Below are 11,458 nucleotides of genomic sequence, written 5' to 3'. Positions count from 1 at the left end.
GATAAAGTAACCTCTGGAAAAAAAATATTACCACAAATAGAAAGACGTATCTAATCTTAATTGCTCAGAGAAGAATGTATTTCATACTGTGTAACCAAAACGACCTTTAGCGACCCAAGTCGCAAGCCTTTGATGGTCAACTTCAGCCAGATGAATAAATACCTAAAATAGACGTTTTTCACCCTGACAAAAATGGTTCCAAGTCATCTTGGTTACCGAATTTTTGCATCAGTTGCAAGTTTCAAGCAGTCCCTGGAAGACAGACGTGCCTTCTGTCTTCCAGATGGGTCATCACCTTCTGGAATATGGAAGTGGCCTGCAGACAGCTGGCCAAAGTAGCGAGCAGGACAGATGGCCTGAATTTGACACTTCCCAAAGCAGCTGGTGGCAGATAACACTGCCCATTAACCACAACCTTTTCTTCTTCCGAAGAATGAAAAGCCTCTCGCCGTCTCTCTCTCTCTCCTTTTTCTTCGAGATTCAGGATTGAGTCCAGGAGAAGGGGAGATGCTTGAACTTGATGAGGGAGCCAAAGGTCAAGAGTGCTTCTCCGGTGAAAGCACCTGCTTTCATGTTCAGCAGATGTTCTGTACTTTCCAGGTGACGCTCCACTTGGGCTTTCTCTCGGCCTGCTCCGATTGTGACCAACACGCCGTTCTGTTTACGCTTTGGGTGGGTTATCCCAGATATGACCGTGTGTGTATCGTAGACGCCCAAAGGATCAGCAAGATGTCAAACTGACCATTGTCGTAGTCAGGTATGTATGCTTTTTCTGGATTCTTCAACCTGCTTGTTCCATGCCGATTCGGAATAGGTGGCCCTTAGAAACACCCACACGCGCAGACCGCCACACACTTCTTAGCCAGCTCCCCGTTCACAAAAGCGTCTTCAAATAGGTGGAGACAAACCAGCAGAGGAAACTTCTGAAGTTTGTAAACTGGCCTCAATTGTTCCGTTAGAAAGCCACGGAGGAGGGTCTTTTCCAACAGATAGACAATTTAGGGAAGCGAGATTAATGGATGATGTTTCAAACTGGAAGCACCACTAGATGTTCGTGGCCAGTTGCCACACACATACAAACACACACACACACACACACACACAGAGGCTGTTTGTCTTTTTAAAAATTGCAGCTTCCTTTGGGGGGGAGATGTCTTTTCATCAAGAGTCCACAGTATTCAGAGGTTGAGCATTTGACGGACTTTTCTCTGAGCTTTTTGTACGGTTAATACTTTTACGTTCTTGCTGCATTTTGCTGCCCTGTCATCAGTTCTTGTGTGTAGTTATTGCCTTTATTCAGCAAATGCAACCCCTGCTTATTTGATATTCAGTCTTGAAGTCCCAAGTTAAAAGCGTTTCATCTGCCATCCTTATACACGATCAAACTCTTTTTAGCCTTGGCTAAGAGGATGCTGGCTAAGATCTACATAAACTGCAATGCAGTATCCTTGAAGGGCACCAGGTTGGAGAAAATTAATATAAGCAACTTTATAAAGCTGCAAAACAGTCGAGCCCCTGTCTAAAACATTTGTGGTTTGAAAGAGATCCGTTGTGCGAAGGCGCTGTGCATCAGTGTGAGGTTGGAGTGATTTCCCCCCCCCCGCTCTAATGTTTGATCACATTTTTTGGGGGGGGGGTTTTCAACAAGTCAACCTCATTTATGCTGTCTTCTCTTCCTCCTGCCTACAGCGAGCCTTTTAACTTACACAGCATCTTTGAAGAAGCAAAACCAGGATTTTGCTGCAGAATTGCTCTGTGGGTTAAGATCTGAACTCTGAGCCAAAAATTAAGAGTTCTATTTCCCTCATCTGGGGTTTTTTTTTGTTTTTTTTGGGGTGATCTTACAGTAATCAAGTCATGCTTAGGATGTTGTGTGTGGATGACAGATTGTTTCCCAAAGGCAAGATTAGATCTGCTGCTGCTGCAGAGTGTCATTTTTCAGTTGGATTCCTAAGGATCGTAAGCCATGGGCTGCTTCAGACATGCAGCCCGATTTGTTCACCCGTCTCAATGACAGAAAAATTTGCCAGTTTAGTGAAGTGGTGAAGGCATCCGGCTTGGAATGCAGGAGACTGTGAGTTCTAGTTCTGCCTTAGGTGCAAAATCTGCTGGGTCAGCTTGAGCCAGTCCCTCTCTCTCAGCCCTCGGAAGGAGGCAATGGCAAACCGCTTTGGAAAAACCTTTCCAGGAAAAGTGCAGGGGACTCGTCCAGGCAGTCTCTGAGTATTGGGCCCAGTTGAAAAAAAGCAAAAAAATAATAATAATTGAGGGGTGATTACTATGTTTAAGTCAAGGCTGGACCTCCTCTGCCCCTCTTCACAGGGGTTTTCTCGGCTGTGTGTAAAAACAGTGAGGAAGAGGAGGTAGAATCAATCCTACTTTCCTTCCGTCCTTGTTTTGTTGAGCTTGCATGACCCAGCTTTCCGTCTTGATTTGTAACAAACCAAGGATAAGATGCAAACTGGCCAACATGCCTCCAAAACTGCATTTGTGTGTGCTGGTTTGTGGGGAAAAGGAAGCCACCCTTTGTGAGGAAATCGAAAAGCATCTGCTCAGATATCGGCAAATCAATAGCGTGCTTTCAGCTCAGCCGTCGACCGTAATAGCACTGAATCAATAGGGATTTTAGGATGAAAAGGGTGTCTAGGATTTCTTCCCATTCCTGGCAGTGGAGAGATTTACACTGCAGCTGTTCATAATACTTTGATTTTCTGCTCAAATCGTGGGGTGCTCCCTGGGGACTCCTTCCTTTCCCAGCGAGCCCTGGTTTAATGAGACCATTTGTGCCTTCGTGAAGCTCCTTAGAACTTCACTCAAGACACCAAATGGGGCTTAGCAAATGTTCCCACAGGGCAAAGTAAGAAGTCTTCCCTGTGCAAGGAAAAAGAGAAGGATGGCCAGGCAAACGAGGACGAACGGATGGATGAAAAACGGAACTTTTTATTCCCTAAAGCAGGGGTAGTCAACCTTGGCTCTTTTATGACTCGTGGACTTCAACTCCCAGAATTCCTGAGCCAGCATGGCTGGCTCAGGAATTCTGGGAGTTGAAGTCCACGAGTCATAAAAGAGCCAAGGTTGACTACCCCTGCCCTAAAGGCTGAATTTCCCCCTCCCAAAAAAATTGTACGTAATTCTTAGGTGAAAGTAACTAACTGAAATGGCAATCTCATGTAGTACGGATAAAGTTATTCAAACTTCTACAAAAAACGAAACAAAAACCAGTATTAAACAAAGAAGTCCAACGATTGGGTCTGTCAAGAAGGAGATGGATTTCATGAGCCTCCTCTGGTCAGGTTCCTCCCTCAAGGTGGTTTTACACTGGAGAAGCCAGTCCAGGATTTTAATTTTATGGGGTCCTTGGTGCTCTCTGAGCTTGGTTACTCACTGATGATGTTACTTAGTTTGAGTAAGGAAACGTCTGCAAGAAAAGAATCAAGCTCAGAGAGCATCATGGACCCCACAGTCGTCTTCTCCTCCTCCCCCCCTCCACAAACCCCATTCCCTTCTAGCACCGATAATATTCTCTAGTTGGGTCATGAAATGTTTGCAAAAAAAGCAACCAAACTCAAGAGAGCACCAAGGATCCCACAATGTCTCCTCTTCCTCCTCCTCCTTTTCCTCCCTTCCTCCCTTCTACCACTACAATTTAATTGGGTAATGAAACTTGAAAATCAAACTCAGCACCAAGGATCCCACAATCGTCGTCTCCTCCTCCTCCTCCTCCTCCTCTTCCTCCTCTCCCCTCACTTCCTTCTACCACTGCCGATTTAATTGGGTAATAAAACTTAAAAATCAAACTCAGAGAGCATCAAGGACCCCACAGTCGTCTCCTTCTCCTCCTCCTCCTCTTCTGCAAACCCCACTCCCTTCTAGCACTGATGAAGTTATTTAATTGGCTAAGGAAATGTCTGCAAGAAAACAATCAAGCTCAGAGAGCATCAAAGACCCCTTATTTTCAACTCTGGGCTACAAACGGAACTTTAATTTTATTTATTTATATTTATTTCTTCATTCACTTGTTTATCTTTCTATTGATTATACTTGGGGACTTGTAGAAGTTCTTTATGCAGCCAGCGTAATGAAAAAAAGCCCCGATCAGGATCTTACATTTTTGGTCTGCTGAGGCTGTTAAGACCAACCTTGGATCCATTGATTCTGGAGTCCCTCCTGTTGCGTTTCGCTTGCCTCGTTTAAATTAGAATAGGATGGGCTGTCCGTTCATCCCTTGACAATAGTTGAGGTGCTGTCTGTGAGCCTCACTGCACAGCTACTCGCTGGTTACTTCCCCCCACAGGGCCAGTCCAGAAAATCATGCAGTCATCTGGGCACAGGTTGCGTGACGTTGAGCATCATCCTCTGCTTGCCGAGAATGACTGCTACGATTCGCCGTCATCCGAGTGCGACGCGGGGGATCGCGTCTGGTTCATCCGCGACAGCTGCGGGATGGTCTGTGCAGTGATGACCTGGCTTCTGGTGGTCTACGCTGACTTCGTGGTCACCTTCGTCATGCTGCTCCCTTCCAAAGACTTCTGGTATTCCCTGGTCAACGGAGTCCTCTTCAATGGCTTGGCTGTGCTGGCATTGTCTTCTCACCTAAGAACAATGCTGACGGATCCAGTGAGTAGAGTGGTCGACAGTTTTGGGTCCCATGCCGAGGACTCTTTCTTGACCATGTGGATTCACACTTCCGATAATCCCACAGGTCTAGGACAGGGGTCTTCAAACTTGGCCCTTTTATGATTTGTGGACTTCAACTCTCAGAATTCCTCAGCCAGGCAGAGGAATTCTGGGAGTTGAAGTCCACAAGTCATAAAAGGGCCAAGTTTGAAGACCCCTGGTCTAGGACAACTCATCACGGCCAACGTGTCATGGCCAACTAGCCTTGGCCAACTTGCCATGGAACAAAAGTTACATATTATTGAAGAAATGGTGGAATAGAATTATTAAATGAAGGATGCAAAAGGAGGGACAAGATGAAGTGTGAAGGACAAAAAAATGAAATTTTAAATTATTTTAAATAATTAAAATAAAAGTATTGATGAATTGTCCTGTGGTGAGTTGGCGAAGGCAAGTCATCCCATAGTGAGTTGGCTACAGCACGTTGGCCAAGGTGCGTTGACCATGGCGAGTTGGCCACAGCAAGTTGGCCTATGGTGAGTTGACCATGGCAAGTTGGCCATGGAGAGTTGACCAAGGTGAATTGGCCATGGAGAGTTGGCCAAGGTGAATTGGCCATGGAGAGTTGGCCAAGGTGAGTTGGCCGTGGTGAACTGTCCCATTCCGAATCCCCCAGCCAATGCAGCCTTGAGGATTCTGGGAATTGAAGGACAGCCTATTTGGGAAACATGAGATCCAGGAGCAGCCTCATTCTGGATCCCTGAGTTTTGTCTTTCTGCCTTTTTAGGGTGCTGTCCCCAAAGGAAATGCCACAAAGGAATACATGGAGAGTTTGCAGCTGAAGCCAGGGGAGGTCATCTACAAATGCCCCAAGTGTTGCAGCGTGAAGCCAGAACGTGCCCATCACTGCAGGTATCCTTCACACCGCCTGGGAGTTGCCTTCTCAGAGGGGGCTGCTCTCCACATTTTAAGGGGCCTCTGCAGTCCCAGAAGTATGGATTGAGGTCATTCCTGTTTCAAGCTGCCTCTCTTTTGTGCTCAGCAAGAGAGCAGAAGGGGGCTGTTTCCTAGGTGCTGCTGCCTTCTCGAACGCAGCTGCTGCTTCGGTTTGGCTCAGTCCCCCCTCGGCCCCCGACTGCTTGAAACGGAGGATTCGTACAAACGTGGGAGGCTGGGGGAGGTAGGGAGCGCGGGCGGTAGAGCTTGTTGACCTTCATAAGAGCCGGCTCCTTTTCCAGACTGAAATACACGAGTGCCTCTTTTTGAAGGACAGATGAAAATGCTGCCTCCTCCCCCCCCAACCCTGCCTCAGCTGCTGGCAGCCTCCTCCCCCCCCCCAATGAAATTAACTCTGCAGGGAAGGCTAAATCTACTTTGATTGAGATAATAAAAGATTCTTGCAAGCATCGGGTGGGAGATCTCTCGTTAAAGAGAGATCCCACCTGGAACTGGGGAGGAACTTCCTAGCAGGGAGAACGATGAATCAATGGAATGTCTTGCCTCCCAGACTTGTGGGTGTTCCATCGCTGGAGGTTTTCAAGAAAAGATTGGACAACCATTTGTCTGGAATGGGGTAAGGTCAGAGAGGGGTGGGTGGGTTAGACTAGAAGATCTCCACGGTCGTCCCAAAAGTGCTTTTCAAAAGGCAGCTGGACTGTCGTGGGGTTTTTTTTTTCCTTGAAAACCGTTTGCTTCTCATCCAAGAAGCTTCTTCAGTTCACTTTGAGGATTGAAGAAGCTTCTTGGATGAGAAGCGAAACATTTTTCAAGGAAAAAAAACCACAAAATCTAGTCGCCTTTTGGAAAGCCTCTTTGGGACAACCGTGACCTGGATGATTGAGACTCTCCACAGACATCTTCAAGGTCCTTTCCAGTTCTATGATTCTATGAAGGAGCCGTATCTCCTCTTCCTTTTGATACTTCAGCGAATTAAGGAGGCACCTGCCTAAGCCTCTTCTGAATGTTATCTCATTTTTCAGACCTTAAAAAAAACGTTTCACCCCTTTTTGCCCAGTTGAGGGTCCTGGCTTGTCCCCATCAAGGTCTTCTTCCTGACTCTCCACAGCTGGGAGCCAAGCAAAGTTCTTGCATTCTCCTCTTCAGCATTTCTCCAAAGAAGACTCCAAAGGGCCACAGTGTAATCTTCCCTCCTATGAAAAATACCCTGATATGATACAGACTTGATCTGTTTTCCGACATTTCTCTTACAGCAGTTGAGCAGTTCAGAAATACGAAATATAAATAAATAAAGTTTTGTCCGGTTCATAAAAGAGGAAATGGATCTGGCTTGTTTATTGTATGCAAATAACCTTAGATTTTTCAAAGAAATCGGTTCTACTTTCGGCACCAAGATGTACATAATCTTTTTTTTCCCCTCACTCCCCCCCCCCTTTAAATCCCATCAGTATTTGCAAACGATGCATTCGGAAGATGGATCATCACTGTCCCTGGGTTAACAACTGTGTGGGGGAAAGGAACCAGAGGTTTTTTGTGCTTTTTACTGTGAGTAGGAATTGTTGTGTTATTTATCACAAATCAGGGAAGAGGAAGGAATGTAGCTAAACATTTAAATTTGCAAGTCAGAATATTGGTCATGCTTTAATGCTGACATCATCTCCCTGGTGATGGTGCCCGGCTTGTGGAATATTATCCACCCAGAAACCTATGTTTATTCTTTTGGCTTTTTTTCTCAGACCTTCCTTGGGTTAGAAATGGGGACTGAGCTTTTTAGTTTTACTGTTTGAACTTTTGGGGGGGGGGGCATCTTCTGATTAGCTCTGTTCCTTTTCTGTTTCTTTCTTCGATAGGCATAGTTTACTTCTGATTTTTATTTGCAAGCTGCTTCAAGTCTTTGTGGTATCAGGCAGCCTCAAAATAAATAAATAAATAGATGAGAAGTGAAGAAAGGAGACCCACGATAGCGTTGAAGACATGCCTTGCAAAGATCGATGTCAAATTCCTTGTGGGTCAAAGACAAATTCCTTGTGTGTCCAACCACACTTGGCCAATAAAAGAATTCTATTCTATTCTATTCTATTCTATTCTATTCTATTCTATTCTATTCTAAATCCTCCCTTCTTTTCCAGATGTACATTGCTCTGATTTCAGCTCATGCGCTCATCCTGTGTGGATTTCAGTTCTTTTCCTGCGTCCGAAATCAGTGGATTGGTAAGCAAGCACGTGGCCTTTGACAGATTTATTTTAAGCATGCCTAAATCGCTTCGTCTAGCAGATGGTTCAGGTGCCGTCAGACCATGAAGAAACTGCGGTGCAAATCTGAAACCGTGGAAGGATTTTAAGTAGCCGGTTACAAAAGCGAGCAGGGGCAGCCGTCAATAAAAAAAGAGGAAACTGAACTGGAATGATTAAAACTGTACAAAAGCCAAATCGTGTCTTACAAAGAGAAATAATTCTGAAACAAACAAATAAAATTTGGTGTCTAATGTGATGAAATAAGGGTCTTTTTCTCTCTGCCGGACAAGGTTTTTCAAAGGAAAACGGTTGTCTTTTTCAAGCTTATCTCCAAGGGCGGAGTAGGTTTGGAAAATGGGTCTTAAGAAAAGAAATTGACAAGGCAGTTAGATTTTATGGGAGAAAACTACCTCTTGGAAACCTAAATGCCCAAAGGTTTAGAACCCTGAAAATCGAAATTGGCTGTTGAGTGTTCAAACTATGGTGTCTTGGTACATTTGCACATTATTTTGTTTCATTAAGGAAACTGCTGGAGCGTTTCCAAAAGAGCATTTTGTTGAGTGCTCGAGTGACATTTTTCCAACCCGACCGATGTTTTTGAGTTTTGTTTTCAAAATAATTGCCTTTTTGAATTATGCATGGGAGTGCAGCGTGGGCGACGCTGAGATTGTGCTGCCGGAGACCCATAGAGAAAACACAACGTATCTATATTTTGCTGTATCAGGGCACATGATGCACGTGTGGTGCCAGAATTTCAAGGGTTAAACCCCCACGTCCGGTTCAACATGAGGGTTGGATGTGGGCCGTCCTGCTTTCTTGGATATTTTGCTGGGGCACCCATGAAAACACAAGTCCTCAAATTCCACTTCAGCAGATGGCTGGTCTTATCTGGACTTAGGAATTAGCTGGGTCAGGCCTGATTATTAGTTGGATAGGAAGCCATTAGCAAATCCCAGGCTCTAAAGTTAGATTAGGACAGGGATTCTCAACCTCAGCAGCTTTAAAAATGACTGGACTTCAACTCCCAGAATCCCCCTGGCTGGAGAATACTGGGAGTTGAAGTCCCAAGTTGCCAAGGTTGAGAAAGACTAGATTGGGAAGTCAAAAATGCTTCCCTGGAGAAGATACTGACCAGTTGTTGTTTTTTCTGTAGTGATGCCAACATTATTAATACGCTTTAGGAAGAGAAATACGTTAGTTGCAAAAGCTTCTGGCTTTTAACAACACAAGATGTTTGAAGCCCTAAAATAGGAATGTCACTCTCCCAGACCAGTAGGAAATCTCCTAAACTGTCTGGTCAACATGTGTAACATGTTTGCATTTCTGTGACTCTCAAACACTCTCTACTTCCCATGTAATGCCTAATCCCTCCAGTATATTGTACAATGTTTCATGCCTTTTATAAATACAATCCTTTGTATTTGCTTCCAACCATTTGCAAGCCAGTTTTGGATTCTACCTCGCAGTTCCTCTTTAAACTTGCTAATTATTCCAAAAAGACGTTGTGAATATGATTGTTCTGGATTCAAACTTAATTTTCCTTCCTTCCTTCCTTCCTTCCTTCCTTCCTTTCTCCCCTTCTCCTTCCTTCCTTCCTTTCTCCCCTTCTCCTCCTTCCTTCCTTCCTTCCTCTCTCCCCTTCTCCTCCTTCCTTGCTTCCTTCCTTCCTTCCTCTCTCCCCTTCTCTTCCTTCCTTCCTTCCTTCCCAGAATGCAGTAACTTCTCCCCACCCGTGACGGTGATCCTGCTGATCTTCTTGTGCCTTGAAGGGTTTCTCTTTCTGACCTTCACCGCGGTGATGTTTGGCACTCAGATCCATTCGATATGCAACGATGAAACAGTAAGACATCCCCCCCCCACACACGGTCACCACCCCATTGCAGTTCGGACCTGCCATTCGAACCCATCCCAACCTCCCCTCCAGCTGAGACCTTGAATCTCAGCACACCCTCCCCAGGTTTGGCAGAATTTCACAAAATGCCCAATTAACTTGCAGGAGATCGAAAGGCTGAAGAGCGAGAAGCCCACTTGGGAACGGAGACTGTGCTGGGAAGGGATGAAGTCGGTCTTCGGGGGACAACCGTCCCTGCTGTGGATCAATCCTTTCGCTGGATTCCGAATCCGGAGGCTCCTGCTCAGAGCCAAAAAGGGAGCACCTGAATTTTCGGTCTGAGCCGGCCCAATCATGCTGAAACCCACACAAGGAGTGTATTGTATTTATTGGGGGCGAGGCGGGGGAAAAAGCCGCCACCTGGGACCAGAGGAGTTGGACAAAAAAACATACCGAACATTTTGCTTGTAGCAAGCAGAGTTTTATACCTTTATAACCTCCTACGTCTCACTCTCTGGAAGCGGACGCTGAATGTGGCCACGCCTGGCTTTTGTTCCGTCGAACAAACGAAACACCAACGGGACAGGACGGTTACGCTGAGAAAGTCCAAATAGCACCTCCACTGCGGTAACGGGATTTTAGGGGATTGTTTGCCAGATCTTTTCTTCATTAGGAGTCTTTTGTTTTCTTTCTTTGTGACACATTGACTTCTCCTCTTTTGAAAAGACTGTTCCTGGAGCCATCGTTGTCAATCACGAGACACCACTGTCAGTCATGAGACATGCTGAAAACGGCTAGCCAAACGCAATCTCCGAAATGAAAAATTTCAGGTGGTTTTTTTCCATGGTGTTTTCTGTTTGCCCCAACGAGCTCGGTTAGGGTGGGTGATTATCTTGCAGGGCTTCTGATTCTCCCACGAGAGAACCCAAAGCTCGCACGGGTGAGGTCCCAAATCTCCCCCCCCCTCGTCAGATCGTTCCTTTTTAGGTTCAGAATCAAAGTACTAAATAGGGAACAACTATAAGAACAAGCTACTCGTTCTGCTTGTGGACGCTTGTGTCAAATGCCTGGGTTTTTGTTCTCGCTTTAAGGGAAGCCCTTCTCTGCGATTTGGGGAGGTCTAGAATGGGTTTTAAAGAAGAAAGAGGCCCCGAGGTCAAAACCTCTTAAAGTCAGCAAACTCTCAGTTATCTTTTTCACGTCACCAGCACCGGGTGACATGTCAAGTTAGGCCAGCAGGTTTTTCAAAAAGTTCCTCCGGCTACGGGAAGCAGTGCTAGGAACTCGGGAGACCCGGTTGTTGAAAAAGAAGTCTCTTTTGAAGTTCAGCAGGAGTTAGTTTGGAAGGTCGTCTCTCCGACATTTCTCAAGTCCATTTGTTTTTAAAGAAGCTGCTTTAGCTCAGTTTCACGAGAGTATATAGGTAGTCCTTGACTTCGTTTAGTGACCTATGGCTGGCTGGGGAATTCTAGGAGTTGAATGAAGTCCAGGTGTCTTAAAAGTTGCCAAGGTTGAGAAACACTATATACTAAGGAAAGGTTTTTAGAGGTTGAAAAGACACTGTGTTGAGGAAATACCCAGGAAAGGCAGGTGGGCGTTTTAACTCCACGTAGGATTCAGATCGGTCATGAAATTCCACTTGTTCCCTAATGGTAATTATGCTTAAATTATGCTTAAAGTAAAAAAAACAAAAAGATTGCCCCCTCTGCATCCTCCTTGTAACCAGAAGATTCAGTGCAGCTCTTGAGTATGTATGTGTATCCTGATTTTTTTTATATATATATATATATATATATATAAAAAGAGCTTCTTTTAAGA

At 45.2% G+C, this 11,458-nt stretch overlaps 1 protein-coding gene across 1 annotated transcript; it reads left to right on the top strand.

The window, feature by feature from the left end:
- The first annotated feature begins 4,311 nt into the window (after positions 1-4,311).
- On the top strand, positions 4,312-10,062 carry ZDHHC7 (zinc finger DHHC-type containing 7). Its single transcript, XM_015810558.1, has 6 exons — positions 4,312-4,617; positions 5,405-5,529; positions 7,023-7,119; positions 7,704-7,785; positions 9,519-9,649; positions 9,806-10,062. Exons 1-6 carry the CDS (start codon positions 4,312-4,314, stop codon positions 9,980-9,982), a joined length of 918 nt encoding a protein of 305 aa, XP_015666044.1. The 3' UTR covers positions 9,983-10,062.
- The last annotated feature ends 1,396 nt before the right edge of the window (positions 10,063-11,458 follow it).

The sequence above is a fragment of the Protobothrops mucrosquamatus genome, unplaced genomic scaffold (genome assembly GCF_001527695.2).
Source record: "Protobothrops mucrosquamatus isolate PMUCROS unplaced genomic scaffold, P.Mucros_1.0 scaffold_38, whole genome shotgun sequence".
NCBI classification, from domain to species: Eukaryota; Metazoa; Chordata; class Lepidosauria; order Squamata; family Viperidae; genus Protobothrops; species Protobothrops mucrosquamatus.
Note: the sequence above shows the minus strand (reverse complement) of the source record. Positions and strands in the feature narration are given on the sequence as shown.

Bases quoted from the DNA above. Each gene is read 5' to 3' on its own strand.
- ZDHHC7 (XM_015810558.1), top strand. From the start codon at position 4,312: ATGCAGTCATCTGGGCACAGGTTGCGTGACGTTGAGCATCATCCTCTG. The intron at 5,530-7,022 runs GTATCCTTCACA...AAATCCCATCAG, and splicing joins GAACGTGCCCATCACTGCAG to TATTTGCAAACGATGCATTC. The intron at 7,786-9,518 runs GTAAGCAAGCAC...CTTCCTTCCCAG, and splicing joins CGTCCGAAATCAGTGGATTG to AATGCAGTAACTTCTCCCCA.